The sequence below is a fragment of the Amphiprion ocellaris genome, chromosome 7 (genome assembly GCF_022539595.1).
Source record: "Amphiprion ocellaris isolate individual 3 ecotype Okinawa chromosome 7, ASM2253959v1, whole genome shotgun sequence".
NCBI classification, from domain to species: Eukaryota; Metazoa; Chordata; class Actinopteri; family Pomacentridae; genus Amphiprion; species Amphiprion ocellaris.
The window spans coordinates 24,244,124-24,263,725 of NC_072772.1; the positions used below are offsets into that span (position 1 = coordinate 24,244,124).

The 19,602-nt window shown below is 39.9% G+C and overlaps 1 protein-coding gene across 3 annotated transcripts in view; it reads right to left on the reverse strand.

Moving 5' to 3' along the window:
* bcas3 (BCAS3 microtubule associated cell migration factor) overlaps window positions 1-19,602 on the reverse strand; it is a 398,522-nt gene that overhangs the window by 258,819 nt on the left and 120,101 nt on the right. For 2 of the 3 annotated variants that reach the window (XM_055011827.1, XM_055011828.1), the window contains exons 17-19: window positions 6,672-6,796; window positions 6,259-6,424; window positions 6,068-6,165 (exon numbers count right to left, since the gene is read on the reverse strand). In XM_055011827.1, the coding sequence (XP_054867802.1) occupies window positions 6,068-6,165; window positions 6,259-6,424; window positions 6,672-6,796 (389 nt within the window). Of the gene's footprint in view, window positions 1-6,067; window positions 6,166-6,258; window positions 6,425-6,671; window positions 6,797-16,029; window positions 16,075-19,602 lie in introns of all 3 variants that reach the window. The other variant, XM_055011829.1, reaches the window with a different exon arrangement.

Genomic DNA, 19,602 nt, shown 5'->3' on the forward strand with positions numbered 1-19,602 from the left:
TAGATTTAAACTTATTTCTGCAGTAGCTGGGCGAGATTTTACAAACCATAGGCTTAATAACTTCCGCATCAAATCATTGGATGGTGAATGCACAGTTCCTCTGTGTGTGGATGAGCCACAGCAAAAAAGAGGTTACAGCATTAAGCTGATATAATCTCTCTAATAAAGTCTGTCTGTACATTAAGAGGTAAAGACTAGAGAAGTCACATACCACAATTATCATGATTACTGGTAAATATGGTGAAGTTAATTAATACTATGTGTCAAAAAACGTCTGAAGAATATCTATCACAATATTACAGTGTCCAAGGTGTACTAAACCCATTTAAAGCAAACAAACAAACTTCCTACATGCCAGGTACTTGCTAGTAGATCAAAAATACTTTTGTTGAGGTTGCTGTTATTTGGGTGAACTGACCCTTTAATGACCTCAAGATTCCATGGAGAGGGAAAGAGGATAATGGCTAGAGAAAAGAGAGAGAGGCAGGGAAGGTTGCTCATGTTCTTTTAAAATGTAGGAGAGAAGAACAAAGCCTGCGTTGTGTTACTTATTAAACAAAATCACGACTCCCCTATTTCCTCCCCCTGCTTCACTCCCACTGCCTCGCTCTCCCTCATTCTCTCTCTCCTTGCTCTCTGACCCTTGGGGCCAATAGCTGTTCCCTAATTAATTATTGATGTTCTGAAGCAGTTGGTGAACTGGCTGGATCAGGTTTCCAGTGGGTGGGTGTGTGGGGCTTTCAATGGCCGGAGTCGCGGCCAGGCTCCGTTGTGGGGAGCTATTGGTCATCCCCATGGGTCAAGCAAAGAGACAACCTTTCGTGTGTGTGTGTGTGTGTGTGTGTGTGTGTGTGTGTGTGTGTGTGTGTGTGTGTGTGCATCCGTGCATGTCAGCAGCCAGACTGACACCGGCAGTTACAGTCATATCTGCTCATCTCAGCGTCCAGCTAGCCCGCTACTCGGCCTTCTGCTTTTACAATGCTCATTATTGGCTCTTAAGAGACAGAACGTCAATGTAATTTCACAGAGAGCAAATTTTTTAAGTGCAAACTTATTGCACCGCACTTAAGAAAAGGAGTCTGAATGTATGGCTGTAGGCATGGTAGAAATGACTGTGTTTTGTTATTGATGGATTTAAAGACACATCAATAAAGCCCAAGGAGCTTTATTATTACTGAGGAATGGAAAAGAATTAGCATCAGTGCAGTAATAATAATCCATACAAACATGTAAACTAGGGCTCACTACAAATGATAAAGAGATTGAGTAGAACATTTTCTAAAGATGTACTGAATGTTTTGCCCACAGTTATCATGTCTCAATGCCTTTTAGGGTCCAAAAATGCATTTCTGGACTTTTTGTGAATGATTAAGGAATGAAAAAATAGTGATTCTCAAATCAGACTAAATGCAAGCCAAATATACACTATCTAATTTAGAAAAATTGTAACAAAAAAAAAAGTCCAGTGTGTAAAAAGGTTTTCTGACCATAAGCAGCACCAAATTAAAAGAACAATGCCTGAGTTTATCTTATGACACAACACTTCAGTGAAACTACTACTCTGTTTATCTATTAGCCAATACAAAATCTTTTTTTTCAACTTTTATATATTTTCTTAAATAAAAAAAATGATGTATTAAGTAAGAGACTGACTTTCTGAGTACTTGATAAATACAAAAATAACAATTAGAAGTAAGTAATCAATTATTTCTGACATCTAGTTCCTGTTGTGGCAACTCTTTACTGAAAATCTATGATCTAATGGCCCACTGTTTGCAGCACCATAAAACAATTGTGATATTTCTAAATTTTACATCAGTGTAACAGAAGTACCTTGATTTTTCATGTATTAAATTTGCAGGATTCTCCAAAAACGCAGAGAAAGTAAATGAAAAATTTACATTCTGAGCAGAATCATGACTCATAGGCAATCCAGTTATTACAATTTATTTCAAAGCTAAGTTTAAAATTAATTTAAAATACTTAAAATATAATTTACAATCAACTCGTAATAGTAACTGCTTTGTTCTTATCTTTTTGTTTTCTTCCTTAAGGTTAGGTGATGATGTGCTTGCAGTGCCACATAAGCAGAAGAACCACAGTACCGGAGAACAGAGTTGTCTGTGTCACGGTCTTTATTGAGTGTGGAGAGAGTGGTGTTTTGCTGTGCTGAAGGCTGGTAGCCAGTGGCCTGTTAGCCAGAGCAGTGAAGCAGGGAGTCAGAACAAGAACAAAGGCTGCCTAGGTATTGATGTAGCCCGACCTCCTGGAGACTGGGGGCCGGGGACTGGACAGGCCGATCTCCAGGGGTAGATAAGGGGCTTACAATCTGATAGATCTGGCTGCACGGTGGACAGAGGATAGCCGTCTTGTCTGGGCTGTCAGCTCTGCTCACCTTTATCTCATTCATTTGTATTTTTTACAGATTCATTTTGTTGTCTTTTATTTTTTGTCTTTGTAGTTTCACCCTCTGTAGTTGGTTGCCAGACATCTCACTCGCGAGGCTCCCTCTCGACTGCTCCACCTGTCTGTCTTCTCACTTTCCTCTCTTCTCGCTTTCCTCTTTTGAGCAGTACTCCGGCAGATAGGTGCTGGCATACTGACAGAGTGGGATAGCTTAGTCATTATATATCATTCAAGGCGTATTTGACTGGCAGTTCCTTCATTCAGCCAGTGCTACACTTACCCCATCCTTTCTCTGCCTCTCTTTGATTACTGACCCAGTCATGGCGCCATGGTTTCTCTTTACCAAACGCCTGATGCTCCAAAGCCTTCACTCTGGCCCCTCTCTCGGAGCAATTAGATCTATTGACGAGGCAACTGTGGCTGGCCTGTCACGGGCCTCAAAGTCCCAAGAGAGCTGCCAACCCAGCCAGTCAGTCAGTCTCCACAATTAGCACATTATATGACAGGTAGGGAGGTGAGGGCTACGGCCAAAAAATACAGCCTCTGTTGCTGCTTCCATCGCCAGGCTCAAAGGAGCCAGCCAGAAATCTAGGTGGTAAATTATTCACCAGTTTGTTTGCTTCACAGCAACTTTGTGGTGAGAGTGAGAGGTGTTGGAAAACATCCTGCTGACAGCTTGATAAATATCACCCCCCAAAAAATAATCCATGGAAAAAAACTCACTGGAGATAAAAAGTCTGAAGTGATTGCAGGTGATGATGGTGTGGAAACTGTTACATACACCTTTGACACCTTTGGCCCAAGACAAAAAGGGCCCATTCACACATACTTTTGGAGACACATTTGGGAAACCTATGCTCCCACCTTTGCTACAGATTGAGGATTCCCCAAACACAAAACTTGGCTCAAGACTGCTTTTCTTAAGCCAGATCGAACTACAGCATCTCCTCTATTTGTGAGCATACTGTATAATGTGTGTCTCTCTCTTCCTTATCTCTCCGAGGCTATGCTGTGCATTGCCATCCTCTGCAGGGCTGAGTGCTGCCAGTAGCTGCTACAGATGGACAGGTGGAGATAGTGACCATGAAGTGGCGCCACCGCTGCCTTTTATCATCCCGTCCTGGAGGCTCCGGTCTGGCCTGACCCCGGCCCTTCCTCTCCCCTTCCTACTTCTTTCCCTGCATACTGCATTTTTAATCAGCCTGGGTCATCCAATATAGAGCCACGAGACCGGAGACCATGGCCTGTCAATCAAGTACTGCCACCTCTTCGCCTTGCACCACCTTCCTAGAGACATGGTCTGTCTGTAAGACAATTAACTGTAAGGGATATTTATAGACTTCTTGCTCTCATTGTTTGACTCTTCCAGTACTTCAGTTTCTTCTCTAACAGTAGCATCTGTTTTTTAAAATTTAAGCAGTCTAATTTTCTTCAGTCTTTCGCTATGTTTCTCTTCAGGGATGGTTCTATCAGTAATGTAAATTAGACCTAAATAGCAGAATTTGTTGTGGAAGTAAAAACTATGTCTATTCAGTTTCCTCTGAGTGCCCTGATCTTTATGGTTAGCACAGACGCCTGGACAAGGGGCTTGTGGCTGTGCTGAAATTCATCCTAAGGTCAAATTGACTCTTTCTCCTGGATCACTTCTCTGCTGTGCTGCCAAGCCCTGGAGGAAACGGCAGAGGAGAAGGCTGGCAGGGGGCTGCCTGCTGAGAAACAGGATGTTGAGAGTCTCTGCCCCGGTGCAAAGCATAGAAATGGAAGGTGGCACTGCAAGAGCAGCTCAGTCGGTGGTGGTGTATAGGATGATGGCCTGGAGGGGAAATGGCAGGAGCACAAGAAGTGGCTAGAAGACTGAACAATTATGTTTATAGCGTCTTGACCTCACATCAGTTCCCACTTGGTTGGTTAATGGAACAGAGATCCACAGCGTTATTATCTGGCTATTGTTAATTAGATGCAAATGTTAATGCAATGAATCTCTCTCATTATGCAGCCAGTTCCACTGCACATGCTGGCAGAGAATGGTGGAATAAGCTGACGCCCGAGCCCGTCACTTCAACGCGTTCTTATCGCTCTGACACTAGGAGAGACCATTAGCACTAATTTGAGAAAATATCCTACCAGTTAGACCTGGAGCACTGTAGAAGTCAATGGAGACGAGTCGAGAGATTATAGTCAACACAGCTACCACTTGCCCTGGAGCACCCACAAGAGCTAATTACAGATTTTGTATGTTTATAATTATGGAGTGAGCTCAAAACGCCAGCCTATTCCACGGGGGTGGATTGATTCCGTGTGTGGCCATCCATGTGCACTCTGTGCTTCAGCGAAATGGCCTTTCAGATGGCAACCTAAAGTGCTCACTGCTCTGTACTTGTTATTGAATTAGAGGGAGTTTAGGGTGTCAGCTAATTGGTCTGAGTGCGGCATCTTATAGCATTGTGCTGGCATGTCCTGAAGCGGGTGTGGAGTGTGGCCGCCAAAGGATTGTTTCAAGGTGCAGCACAGAACAAACAAACTGAGATTATTTCTTATAGGGCGAAGAGGAAGTGAAATGGAAAAAAATTACAGAAATGTCTTTTTTCTAAGCCTCTGAGAAAGGAGATGTTATAGATGCGGACTAGAAAGGTCCCTTCTCAGCATGTGGTACCAATAAGAGGCTGACGGCTTGCTTTCAACACAGGCAACATGGAAAATCAGCAGGGAATAGGGGTCACCCCCTGACTAATGATGCACACAGTACATACAGAAAACATACATGATCATGAGCCTGGCAAGCAAAACATACCGGGACCCATATTTTATGATACATGGCATTAATGCACAAGGAACATGAAGTCTAGACAACATATTCAAGACAATTTCTTTTAAAATTTCGTAGCAAATGACTATTTTTGCAAATAAGGACAACTACAATGTTTGGGATTAATGTTCCATAAAAGCTGTTTAAATTAGTGAGGGATAGGGTTAGAGTTATGGACATGGCTGATTTTACTGCATGCAGGATTTGTATCTGTAATGGTTAACATTTTGTTGAGGAAAAATGTGACAATAAAATCTGATGTCATCTTTGGGTTTGTTGTTTTCACTGTCTCCATGTTTTATTAAGTAGTAGTGTTTATTGTCTTCTTTTTTGATTTTACCGCAGAGTTGAACATGTGTCTGTATTGTTCTTCTACTCTGATCACATTTCTGTCACAAAAATAGGAAAAACAGACTCCAGAGGGGTCAGGCATATGGGTTCTGTAAAGCGTCTCGAGACAATTTGACTGTAATTGGCGCTATATAAATAAAATTTAATTGAATTGAATAGAGGAGCTGCAGTTTATGCAGTGTAGAGATTGTTTAAAGAGTCTAATATAGTATAAAGACATATCCAAACCAATTTAGAACTGCATAGGTACAAAAACCATCCCCATTTACTCTCTGCTTATAGCACAATGATATTCTTTCCACCCTTATTTGCTTCATAATGACCTTACACCTGAAACACGCTTTCCTAGAGCAAATCTGAATTAACATCTTTCCACTGATAAAATATGCAGTTATGCTTTCACAAGTGTGGATCTGCATTCTATTTGAACACAAATGGATACTGTGAATAAGCTGGTTTGTGCAAATGAATGAACACAAAAACAGAGCTGTGTTTGACACTTACCTGCCAGGAGATACTGATAGTACTGCACCAGGTCAGAGGCCAACACAAGAGGATGATTGGAGTTGAAGGGTGGCTGCAGCTCATTCCACTGCGGAGTCCTTTTCAACCAAACCAAAAGAAAAAAAAAAAAAACTTTTATAGGACTGATGATATTTAAGACACTTAGGATTACCATATCAACATAGTGTTACCTGGCCAGAGTCCAGCAGGCCCTTGGACAGGTGTTCAGTTCTAAAGGTGTATCGTCACTAATCTTTTGAGCAGTGCTTATTGGTCGAGGCTCAAGGACATGCTCCACCAAGTTACCGTAGCAACTAATGATGTACAATGAGTCGACAACTGACTGCCTGGACTGATCTGCAGGGAGGATGAGAAAGAAGGTGGTGATAAAAAACATACTTCTTAAAATAAAGATTAAAAGTGCATTCTTAGAAAGCAAGAGGAAGCTTAAAAGGGGTAAAACACTCGTCAACATTAGTTCATTATTCCAGTCCATAAGATGTATTCATCACATGGGCAGTATTTTTTTGGTAAGATTGTTGTTGGCATGGATATTGACACAAGAAAAAAACAAAGAGCACCAGTGAACATGGTCCAGTCTAACCTTTCTCTCGTTTCATGTTCGGATTAGTGATGAACCAGGAGCGAGATGAGGCAAAGATGGCGGACACACAGAACTCTCCTCCACTGGATTTGCTTGGCGAGATCTGAGGAGGTGGCTTGGCTTTGCTTTAGGGGTGAAAAAAGGACAAAGTTGAGACAAGTCCAAGCCCATACTACAGCGTCTGTGGCCGATACAGTGCACCTTTTAGCGTCTCACACATCATACTCAAATCGTTTCTGAATGCATTAAGTACTGTAACCAAATGAGGCTATGGAGAGGAAAGCTGCTGAATCCAAGCTTTTGTTAAATTGCCAGTTTGTCAGAATTAAGACCATATTTCCCAAAAAACATCCGTACCCCTCCTTAGTGACCAAATAAGATAAACATTTGTCTTTCAACTCTACAGTACATATCACATTACTTTGTAAGCTCTCTTTGTATAAGAGGAGCATGTGCTGTACGGAAATCCAAGAATCTTCAATTCCAACTGACCAATAAGCACAAACTCATCAGTGATCTCATTTATTAAGTAGAAATTAAATTCATCTGCTGATTTATTGAGGTTAAATCAAATGTATATCACCGATATGTACATTTGCTCCATGAAGAAAATCAGTCAAAACTGAAGCTTTTGCATCTTTGGTTAAGAAGAAGTAATGAATTTTAACAGTTCTACTCAAAACAATCTAACACACTGTACACAAGTATATGAAAGTTACACAGCACCACCACATGAATGATAAACACAAACTATAAAAGTGTGCTGCATGCAAGGAGCTTAGCGAGGGTAAGCTGAAATGCCGCCTGGTAAAAGATAAAAGCTGAAAAATAAACTTTGCTCTGACAAGTGATAAATATTCAGGAAACAAACACAAAACGTGTAACTTAAAAATGATAATAATAATCAAATCAAATTAAGCCCCGATTGTAGATCATTGTCCGGTCTGATAATGGTAGTAAAATGTATGTATATACAGTATATTAAGAAGTATCACTGAATCAAATGATTTCAAATGGCCTCACCTCACAATAACTGCATTACTTCTAATTTGACAAGTAGAGTTTTTCTTCTCATGGACAATCAAAAACAAATACTTTAGGAAGACGATATTGAAAATGCAGACCGTAAGTACAAAATCTATTCAACAAAATTCAGTACACCTGTGATTTGCAAGCAGTTTATATGCATGAATGTGGTAACAAAAAGAGCTGTGAATAGGAGAACATTCTTAGGTTTGGACCTAAGGGCTGTCTGCATGTCTGCATCATGCCTCAACAAGGAAAACAATTGTCAGAGGAACTAAAAAATTGGATTGTGAGACTTCACCAACAAGACAAACTGGCTAACTAAATATCAGTCAAAACACAGTTACAGCACTAATCAGGAGGTATAGAAAGAGCTACAGTACCACTAATTGACTGCCCTACTAAAATGACGCCACAGATAGCGAACTACTTGCTCATTTCAGCTTTGAAAAACAGACGGGCAACTGATTCAGACTTGGCACAGGGGTCATCAATGGAAATCAGAGTTTCTCTGAGAGTTCAGACAGTGAGAACTACTCTGCATAACACTAGTGTTTATAAATATGTGCTCTTCAGCGCAAACTGTAAAATTATTTTTTGCTAAAAATGTGAAAAGAAGCCTGATGAATATTGGGAGCACATTTTTTTGTCAAAAGAGACCAAGACAAATTTTGCTCAGCTGAAATATCATCCAGCATGTTTGGCATGTACCTGGCTAGAACTACCACAGTGAAGCATGGAGGTGAGAGTGTGAGGAAAAGGGGCAGCCTGAGTGTAAAAGATGTTGGGAGCGTGACAGATGAACGATGGAACCATGAATGCCTGTGGACACACCAATGTACTGTCTGACAATCTGACCCTCAATCTGCAGAGGCTTGGTAGAAGACTCACAATCCAGCATGAACATCATCCAAAGCACACTGCAAAAATGACACGAGTTCCCGAAGAGGAACAACTTCAAAAAACTATGACCTGGCCGAGCATGTCACCTGACTTTAATGCAATTAGAACACCTTTGGGGAATATAAAGAGAAAGGTCGAGCAATACAGCCCTATCTCTACAGAATGGAAGAACATCTGTCCAGAAATTTGTATCCTCCATGCTGCGGATAATTGAGACTGTCAATGGTTAAAGTGGACAAATAAGGTACAGAAAACATTGAAGATTTGAATCTCAGTAATAAAGGTGTACTGACATTTCTTGCATTAAGTTCCTATTGTCTTTCTAATATAAAATAATAAATCTAAACTTTTAGTTTTTAGTTTCACGAGAGCAAATACTCTACTCTTAAGGAAAGGCTATTATTGTTGAGATACAATTTTGAGTAAATTGACATTTAAGTTGTATACTCCTCTTTGCTGTACACTGTATGGAGTATCCACTTTGTTGGCGCAATGGGTATGCCATCACTAAAAAACAAACAAAAAAAACCCAACAACTAAATGCCACTTAAACTGTAAGTACACCCAGAAATGGACTTCAGTATATTTAAACAATAAATCCTATAAGTTTGCAACCAAAAACAGCAAAAATTTTTAGCTTCCCTTGTGTGGACAGGCTAGCCAGCCAAACCAGCGGAAGTGCTTAAAGGCTTTTCCAATGATCTCCAGCTCATCAAGCGGTGAACTTCATCTACAAATAGGTACAATTCTATCTTTAAATGCTTTGAGGAAACTGCAGTCATGTATGCTTTTTCAATGATACATCTGCTCTTTCATATGGTAGGGACACATCGCATTAAATGACACTGGATATACATGATCTAAAAGATATTTTTATTAATACACCTGTACAAAACAACAGCTATCATTGAATCTGCACCTCATAAAACAGTGTTCAAGCTGCCTCCCTGGCTATTTCATTTTGAACTGGTCGCAAGAGAGAATTTATTGCAAGTTACTGGATTATTCAGCATGTCAGGACATAGAAAGGGTTCTCAGCTGCAATAGTGCTCCCCATATGGTAACAATCAGAGAACAGTAGCGAGATCTCATATTTTTGTCCAGCCTTCTAACCAACCTGGACAGTAAAATGTAGTCACAGCGGATCAGCAAAGAGGTGGGCTCAGGCCTTGACGATCCATGGTAGTGTCATACACTCCCAGATGGGTGCTTAACCTTGACCTTTGGAAACCACACTGGTATAAAAGTAACACATTCACTTCTGTCTACATTCAACTGTTAAAAGAAAAGACATGGTTGTCAAACAATCAACAATTGCGCTATGTTGTACTGCAAGTTTTAAAAAAATACCGTAATTTAACATCAACTCAGCTTTCTGTTGCAGAATTTTGTGCAGGTGTTTAATATTCTCAGCTTATTTGGAACAAATATAAGCAGAAATGGAAGGTTGGCATGAGTAGAAACAGCCCCTATGGCTGACTCAAAAGAAGAGAGAGAATTCTAAGTACAAAACTCAATTAACAACTAGGTAACATAATGGCACTAAGCAAAGCACCTGAGAGCAGGGCTTTCAAGAAGTGTAAAGCCATCCTGTGACATAGGTAAGGAGAGCAATAGTTCAGCAATGCTGTTACTCATGCCATCTGCAGGCAATGAGAGTTACTGTAGTTCTACTTCTAAAGTTGCTCGGTGTGTGTAGCATGCTCAGCTGGCCTGAGTCACTATTTACCTTGGAATTAATGTTCGAACGAAATAATCTCAACTCAGGACCCATTTATTATTTTTTGCAAAATGTAAAATCTCAAACACACACAAGGTTACCTGTCTGTTCTAAACTCTTACTGCTAGCATTTTAACAAAAGAGGCACATGCTTGGACAATAACCAAATATGTTCATATTTGTAGTGAGGTAAATTGCCACTAAACAAAAGTATAAAACGTAATAAACCATGCAATACAATGTAGTAAACACTACAGTTCAAAGGTGGTGCTTTGAAGAGGCTGACAGCATGTCCACTCAACTAACTTTCACAGTACTAGGTGCTGAGAGACTTGTTGCTAGTAAAACTCTACTTCTGTTACCTCCCTTCAGACTGTCAGCACCTCATAAATTACTCCCTGGATGCAAGGAGATGTTGATGTCTTTGTTTAGCCAACGCTGTGTGAAAGAGGGATCAGGAAAAAGGAAGTGGTGAAGGTAGTCATAAGAAAGGCCACTATACAAGTTCGTAGCTTGTATTTATTAGTGCTGGGTCAAGGGGAGAAGACTGAATAACCAAATATCCACAGTAAGCCCCGTGTCTGAAAGGAAGATGGAGAAGGAGATAAAGTCACACTCAGGATATTGCATTGGCTAACTCCAGGTTGCCCTTGTCTTCTCCCTCAAACTGTTCCTCAGGCCTATTTGTCGTCAGTGCATCCCGAAGACAAAGCATTTGACAAAGAGCTGCAGTTAGCGATCCACTAGCAGTGAGGGGCTGTTATCACGAGTGCATTGTTTCCCTAAGCATGCCCCTGTTTTTCTGCCTTTCAATCCAACATTCCAAGAAATGTGTAAGGCAACTTAAAAAGAAAATATAAAAATCTTACTAGAAATGAAAACATCCATAAAACATGTACAATACAGTAAATCTAGTCTTCAAACTTTTAAGAATCCTACTGTGATCCATTAAAGTGAAAATGACTATAAGCATGTTAAATAGTATTAGAATAGGGGAAACCGGGGATCTGTTGGTTATAAGACACCACGTAATTTCTGTTCACTGCTCAAGAAAAGGAACAGATATTCCAGACTTTGACTGTGTGGGAGTTCTGCAAAGTCGAAGTTCTTCTTTGGTGAGGTGTTTAATTGCCAAAAACCCTGCTATTCCGTGTCTACCATTGCTGGAAAATATGTTAAACCCTCAAGGCCCTGTGGTTCACTGGTTTCTATAACCCAGGACACACAAATCCTATTTGAGTGCAAGCTCATGTTGGTCTTTAAGTGTGACAGTTCGAGGCTGAGGAATATATCACACAGTGACTTGCTGTATACTTGAAGATATTCTAACCTTGCAGTCTTCATAGTAATTGTGGATATAAATGACTAAAATATAAATTAAGGAGAAATACAACTCACATGTGATGAGTCTTACAAAGGGAGCATAACAATTGAGTACAAGACTTAAAAATGATTAATAGAGATTATTATTTGAAACTATTTGGGAAGGCCTAACCAAGTTGCAATCATGCAAATTGCAACCCTACACAAAGATGGTTACACACACAAATGTGCATATTTGTACATTTGCTATAATAAGTTATAACACTGGTTCCTTGGTGTGGTCTCATAGCTGATGAGCTGAGTTTGGGCTTGTTTGAAGAGGCCTCAGCTAGCACTGAGCTTGCCAACAGGACCAAAGATCAAAGCTCAATCCTGCCTCTTCTGGGTACAGTGACCACTACAGTTTATTCATCTGTACATTTTAAATTGTCTTTTTCCTCTCAAACTCACTTGAAGTGGCTTAAAAGTGTTGAGGTTTCTGCCCTTGTGACAGGGAGGCACTGCTCCAGGGTCTAATTCCGCTCCCCATTTAGCCTGCAACCAGTTTTTGTAGTGGACCGTTGGTAGGGGAGTAGCAATGGCGCCAAGTTACAAAAAATGAAACCCAATATCAATAAATCGGGACACATAAATATACAAAGAGGGAATCATGAGCAGGAGGAGATGGATGTCACTAAACAAATGGCAAACCTCTTGTATTTCTTCCTCCCGACCCAAAAGATTTTCTTTTGTACTGTTGCCTTTTAGCAGGGAATGGAATCCAATTTCTTTGCAACTTTAATTCACTGAAAAGACTACTCACATGTCATTTCCACTTTTAATTTAACAAATGAGGACTCTTGACTGAGCTAATAGCTTTTCCTCAAGGGCATAATTCAATCTGCGACATCAACCATCAAAGTCCCTTCGCATTACTATGACCGGGGCTAACGTGAGGCGCCTCCAAGGGGGGTTGGAAGTCCAGTGGCAGCATTCATTTGTTTTCAGGTCCCTCGCAATAGAACAAATATGATAGTGCTTGCTTGAGCTGGCCATCCGGTGATAAAGCGCTGGAAGGCTTTCGTTAGACTAATTCTGGACCATATGGTTAAATCTTATCAGAAAAGAAGTTGGTATTAAGACTAAAACCATGAAAGAAAAGAAAGACAGAAAGAGGGAAAGAGAGGGCAGTCATGTGGAGGACACGTCCTTCAACGTCACATTTATTATTTTCCAGCAGCCCTTGGAAAAGAGGCAGTCTTGAGGCTCTGTTGAACACACAGCACTAATGACAACCACTGGGGGAAACTCGGTGAACACTGGAGAATGGACATTATATGTTCAAGGAGAAATTAGGACTTTTTTTAAAATTTCCGTGTTCCTATTACATATACTTACCCACTGTGCCATACTTGGCATGCAAATTTAATAAACAACCTTTGGAGTTGAATTGTTCAAATTGCAAAAAAATATGTTGGTGGGAAAGTGGTTTAAAATGCATACTTCAAAATGAAATGGAAGTTCAAGAAGGTATGATAGTGTATTTTTTTCTGAGAAAAAGAAAAGGAAATACAGGAGGGTTGTACTTCTAAAATTTGTACCTAACTTCCTAAAAAGCATACTCAGCACTAGAGGAGAAAATAGCAAATGGATTGTCATTGCTCACATCTCAATGCATACACTAGAGAAACAATATAGGTTTAACTAGCTCAAATTTGAGCGGAAGGCAGTTATTGTAAGGGTCAAGATTCCAATGCTAATGATGTGTACCTTTGAAAAGTATACGCTCTGAAATCACTAAGGACCAAGATTAAGCAGGAGGTGGATCAAGACAGAAGGAAAAAAGTTTCAATTAAAAAGTATGAGTGACTGCCCACAACAAAAGACGAAACCTAAGACTTGGGGAAGGCACCACATGCTATTCATTTTCTGAAGTGAATGGAGTCAACAGGGAGGAGCTGGAGAGCAGGGAGCCGGGAAGGGAAAAGTTCACTTCACTGAGCCACTCAATCATCTCTCCATAAGTGACTCTGTCATAATGGGGCTTCTTTTAAAAGCTTGTAAGCATCTGATTTCACGAGACAGCGTTGACAAGAGACTTGGCTTCAGCTTCCTACAGGGAAAAAAAAAATGAACAGAAGGATGCTGTGCCCTCCGACATTTGATTTTCAATGCTGGGCAATAAAAATAAAGTTTGATTTTAAAATTAACAGTGAAAGTTGACTACTGATTGAATATTAGCACTGAAATCTAATTAATTTACTATGTTGCTGCAGTTTATTATTCAGTCTGACAGTGTTCATGCTGCTGTGTTTGTCATTTATCCATCTTTCCTATCTAAATGGAAGCTGTGGTTTGAAAGAGCAGTTAATTTTTTTTGCACTGATTAGAGGAAAATGCAGCTTTATTTTCATCTGAGTCCACCGTATAAATGCTTGTCACTATTTGTTGGAGTCCTTTATGTTGTGCTTTTTATCCGTCTTCGGCAAAGTAAGATGACATCCTCATTTAGGTTCTGCCTCTAAAAGTGTGGCTTGGCTATTCTGTCTAACAGTGCAAACAGCCACCATTGAACACACCCACACTTAATTAAACTACAAGAAAAATACAGGTAGGTGATGAGTCCATATATCGGCCCAAAATATCGGCCGGCCGATATATTGGTCGACCTCTAGTTAATATTATATTATATATTATACACACTCCCGTTCAAAAGTTTGGGGTCACTTAGAAGTGTCCATATTTTTGAAAGAAAAACATTTTTTTCAATGAAGATAACATTAAATGAATGATAAATCCAGTCTAGACATTGTTAATGTGGTAAATAACTATTCTAGCTGGAAACGGCTGATTTTTCTAATGGAGTATCTACATAGGGAAACATAGGAACATTTCCATCAACAATCACTCCTGTGTTCTAATGCTACATTGTGTTAGCTAATGGTGTTGAAAGGCCCATTGATGATTAGAAAACCCTTGTGCAGTTATGTTAGCACATGAATAAAAGTGTGAGCTTTCATGGAAAACATGAAATTGTCTAGGTGACACATAAAGTAACATGATAACATGAAAGGACCAGCTGACGTGAGAAGACATGATGCTGTTCCACAGTTATAAGATTGGCTTATGCCACTTTGTTCTATTATAACAATGAAGTTAGTAAATGTGTTGGAAAACAGTTACCTAACTATGCATCAAGCACATCAGCACTCCTTTGTGCAAAAAATACAACGGTCCAATTCCACCAGTTTGAGAGAAAACACATCCATTTGTTTAGCAGCTAAATGATTCACTGTGTTCGGCGAGTTGCCAGCTTTTCCTGTTTGCTTTTGATGCTTACTACATGTAGACTGCAGTGTCTTTTTTTTTTTTTCTTTTCCGGAAACAGCAGCCTTTTATTGCTGGAAACTGGGTTGTGAGAACAGTAGAATTGTGGGCTGTATATATATATATATATATATATATATATATATATATATATATATATATATATATATATATATATATATATATATATATATATATACAGGAGACATGCATAATTAAGCTTTACACTTTAAAATAGGCCTTACATTAAATTGATACCTAATTAAAGTGAAAATGTAAACATCATCATCTACAGTTCTTTGTAGGACAGGGGTGGAACATCACTCACATTTATAAAACCACACAAAACACTGTTCACAATAATACCGGAATATGACAAATCACAGTTACTGCGTGCAAACACACATCCGACCAAAAAAAATAAAAATATGCAACCAAAGGGGGTGAAAATAAAATCTGAACAACATATGTTTTACACAAAGGCGTTATTCTTGGAAAAACATCATGGAGGGTCTAAACAGAGAGAAAGAACAAGACAAGAAGACAGAGATGTCACTTTCTAGAGGGTGGCTCAAAGAAACCACAAGACAACCAGACCAGAGATTCTATAGTGTTGCCCTAAAGCCCTGGACCATGTCTCCTGATGCAAAACTAAAGCATGCAGTTCTTGTGTTTTTTACTACTTTTATAAAAGGTCAAGCACTAACTATGATGTGAAATATCTGGCAACAAAAGACATTATGCACTACAAATATCAAATCCAACACAAACCACTCGTACACTGAAGTTGCTTGAACACAACATGTTGAATCATCTGACTACAAAAACTCAACATACACGTGGACAGAAAAAAATTTAAGGGTTTGCAAAAACACAACCAAAAAAAAAAGGCAAAAACATGAGAAAATAAGAAACTCTTCTTTGTGATTCTTCCCCCCTGAGGAATGAGTGCACAAACTGTGCGGAACGTGTTGAAAATATACCAGGAGACAAATGAGAGGTAAAGAAGGCGGTGTGCTGTAGCTGAGTGTACAGTTGCATGCTGCCGAGGGAGCCGAGGAGGGGAGAAGCAAAACTCACCATGGAGTTTTAATGGCAAAACATCCCGCCCCAAAGAGGTAGGGTCTTCATGAGAGGGGAGGTGGGGGATGGGGGGTGGGGAGTGGGGGAGTGGGGGTTGGGGGTACAGAGATAGACGGAAAAACCATTATTAAACTAGCATACTTGAACAAACACACTTTTCACATTACATACTTTCTGACGTGTCTGTTTAAGTGCACAACACACATGAGGCAGGAAACAGAATGTCTGTGCACTAAGATGGATTTGAAAACCTGCGGGACGGCTTGATGATTCATCTGCTCAAGTTGCTCTGTAAAGTGTGATACCATATATTTGGCAGATGCAGCATGTTTTGTTTTTTTCTTTTCTTTTCTTCAGACATCTGTCATATTTTTTTTTCCCTTTAACTTGAAAAGAATCGGGTACATGTGCAGAAACATGTAGGTCTGAATCCAACTGTGTAAATACGACACAGAAAACTTATGGGAAACTACTGTGATTGTTGAGATTGAGAAAGAGTATGAAGAGTTTATCCAATTTGTATAACAACTGGGGACACCAGTAAAACTAACAGCACTCAGGCATTGTTGAGACAAGGAGTTGTGTGTTTGCATGCAACTTCTTTTTTTGGTGTGAGTGTGTATTTATGGCTGTGCATTGTCCTGTGAATGTGCATGCCTGCTGGGAAGCAAGGGTGTGGGCAAATGTGTATTCTCTGTGATTGTGTTAACAAGTATGCAGTTGGTGTGTGTGTGTCTGTGTGTGTGTCCAAGAGTCATCCAGAGTGTAGTGTCTTTTCAGGGTGTATCTCTGTCTGTCAGTCTGTGCGTGTTTCTAGTGTTTACACGACATTAGGAGTGGGAGTGTGTTCCTGTGTTTATTCTGCATGTCCAGAGATAGTGACAGAGCTCCATAAACAGTTTACAGTAAACAAGCCTTTTCCCTACAGCAATAAAGGTCCGATGAGACTGAACTCTGTCACTGCAAGCCAACCTCCTCCAGTCATGAAACGTGGGATCCCCAGCCAACCAAAGCACTCTGCAGCACTTCTTTATTTTATCGCTTTCGTCGCATCCGCTCGGGCCCTCCTAAAGATAGCGCGCAGTTTCCAATTAGTCTTGGTACATGGATGTGTAGAAAAATGTTCCTCCGGGAGACAGGGAGCAACAATTTGCCCTGGAATGTCTTACTCCTAGAGCGCACGTTGACAAATGAACACGCTGGTTGGCGTAATGGAGGCCCCTGGTAAACTGCCACTTATCAAAGAGCTGCAGACGGGGTGAATGGTCTCTACCGTGTGCCCTCCGCTGAGCCTATTGAACCTGCTGAGGCCCCATTCTGGGCCTCAAGCTGGGTAAATGGATGAACACCAATGGGAGAGTGATGGATGGATGGGGTGAGATCTCCATAGGGTAGCAAAGGCCATGTAGGCTTTAGGGTTTACAAGATGCCACTTCATCCCCCACCCCCCCTGCCCTTTCAACTGCTTGGAACTTATTGTTGGTGGAATTTATTGCTGATGGCTAACAGTGCAATGAGAAATAATGGTGGTCGAACTGATGCAAAGAATGTTGGAGAAAAGCAACAAATCGCTATTAACTAGAGTTGGGTATCGTTTCTGATTCTGCTCATCAATTCAGAATGATTCAGTTCATAACAATTCTTGATTCCGGTTGTTTGAGTTGTAGATTAGGTTACTGCAACAGTGCAATCCAGCCTTTAATCTGATACATGATTCATACCATAGTCCATTGTTCTGGTTATGTTTTTACTTTCGGTGACATTGTCAATGCAGGCCTTTAATAGTGTGGCAATAGTACTTCTATTTAGGCAAAAGACCTGAGTACATTGGCTACCACTGCCTACCTGTGTCTAAGAAGTTAAGGAAATCCTTAAAAATTACATTAAATATTGTAGCTACTCTGATTTTTAGCCAGTGATGTTAACACAGCCACGACCACTGACTGCATAACTTTTAATGAAGGTGGTGACTGATGTGTTTGCTGTTAGCAGAGTCCAATCCTGTCCTTGTCAACCATTTAACAGCAGCATTTGTTAAATCAAAGTGATTGTTACAAGACAGTTGCAATATTTATGCTGTTCACCTGCTAATCAAGCACGGTAGTAATGAAAATAAAGCCAGACTCTTGATTATTGAAGACAAATGCAAAAGGACACACTGGTATTGAACTCACATGACTAATATCACAGATGGACATCAGTAGACATAGAGTAGGTATATGTGGTACGCTGTTCATTTGTTAGTGTCAGTGGTATTTGTTTAGGAACTGATAAGCAGAATCAGAATTAGAGTGTCTTGACAATTTGCCTGCTTCCAAAACACACCAATAAACAGATAAATATGGTAGATCATAGGGAAAGTAGAATCCACCACACATTATACATTGGGACTTCAAGAAACTGTAGAAATCTTTTATTGTCTCTCAGCTTTTCCTGTTTACTTCTTCTATAGTAGCGTTCCTTGTGTGCTGTGGACTGGTCCATAGTGCCAACTACAGTGTCAGAAAGCAACAGCAACTTATATTCATCCTTTTAAATATGCTGTGGACATGTATACATGAAAAGAACATAATAATGGATAGTAACATATTAGGAGTAGCAAAATACTGAAAGATTCTCAGTCTTGAGAATGTTTTGCATGAACTATAGAAAGATTGAACCATGCACACAATAGACAATTTGAGTAAAATGCTAGAAGAAAACGGATGTTTTCAGCATAGCCCATGTTCCCACTGCTATTTACAAGAGTAATATCGCCTTTCAGATGAGCAGCATTTTTATGCTGGCTGCATGTTGAAATGTGATTAATTAATTACCCTACTTGATACATGTCACTGTGAAAAGCAGATCTATTGACCAGTTATTCTCATCCTTTTACTTTGCACACACAAGTGTGAAGGATAGACCACAACTCAAGTAGTGACAACAGAAGACGCATCTCTAGTTTTGTAAGCATTGTTTGGCAACAACTGACCTTCTCTACTTTCAACCTAAACACAGCCGGGAGAAGCAATTTTCTGGAGTGGATAAAGTATAAATTTAGCGGTCTAAGGCTACAACCACATTAATACACTTTCATTTTAAAAGCTTAACTTTTGCTAAATTTACATTTATTTATTTATAAAAGAACCAAAGGATCCAATGCTAACATCATGGTGCTGGTCTGCATAACACACCACCAGGAGGTCCATGGTCTGATGGGTCAAGTCTGTGTTGGTGACAATGTTTGGCAGGTGTTTTGAATGTTGTGGCTGTGTATTATACAGTATACTGACTGGCCCCATAGATGTGTGCAATAACAAAAACTGGATGTTGAATTAAAAAATGTCATTGGCACCATTAGTTGACTTGCCATAACCAATCATCAATGTTTCAGATAAATACATGCTTTTATTTACTGGTTAAATTTCTCTTTCGTTTGGAAAAGAGAAAGGCTCTGTAGTAGAGTAGAGCAACTGACAAAAGTTGATGTGGCTGTTTCTTTAGCATTTCGTTATCATGAAAACTGGTGTAAACCATACGATGTGTTGGTATATTACAAAATATAGAATTTAAAAGACTTTTTGAGGA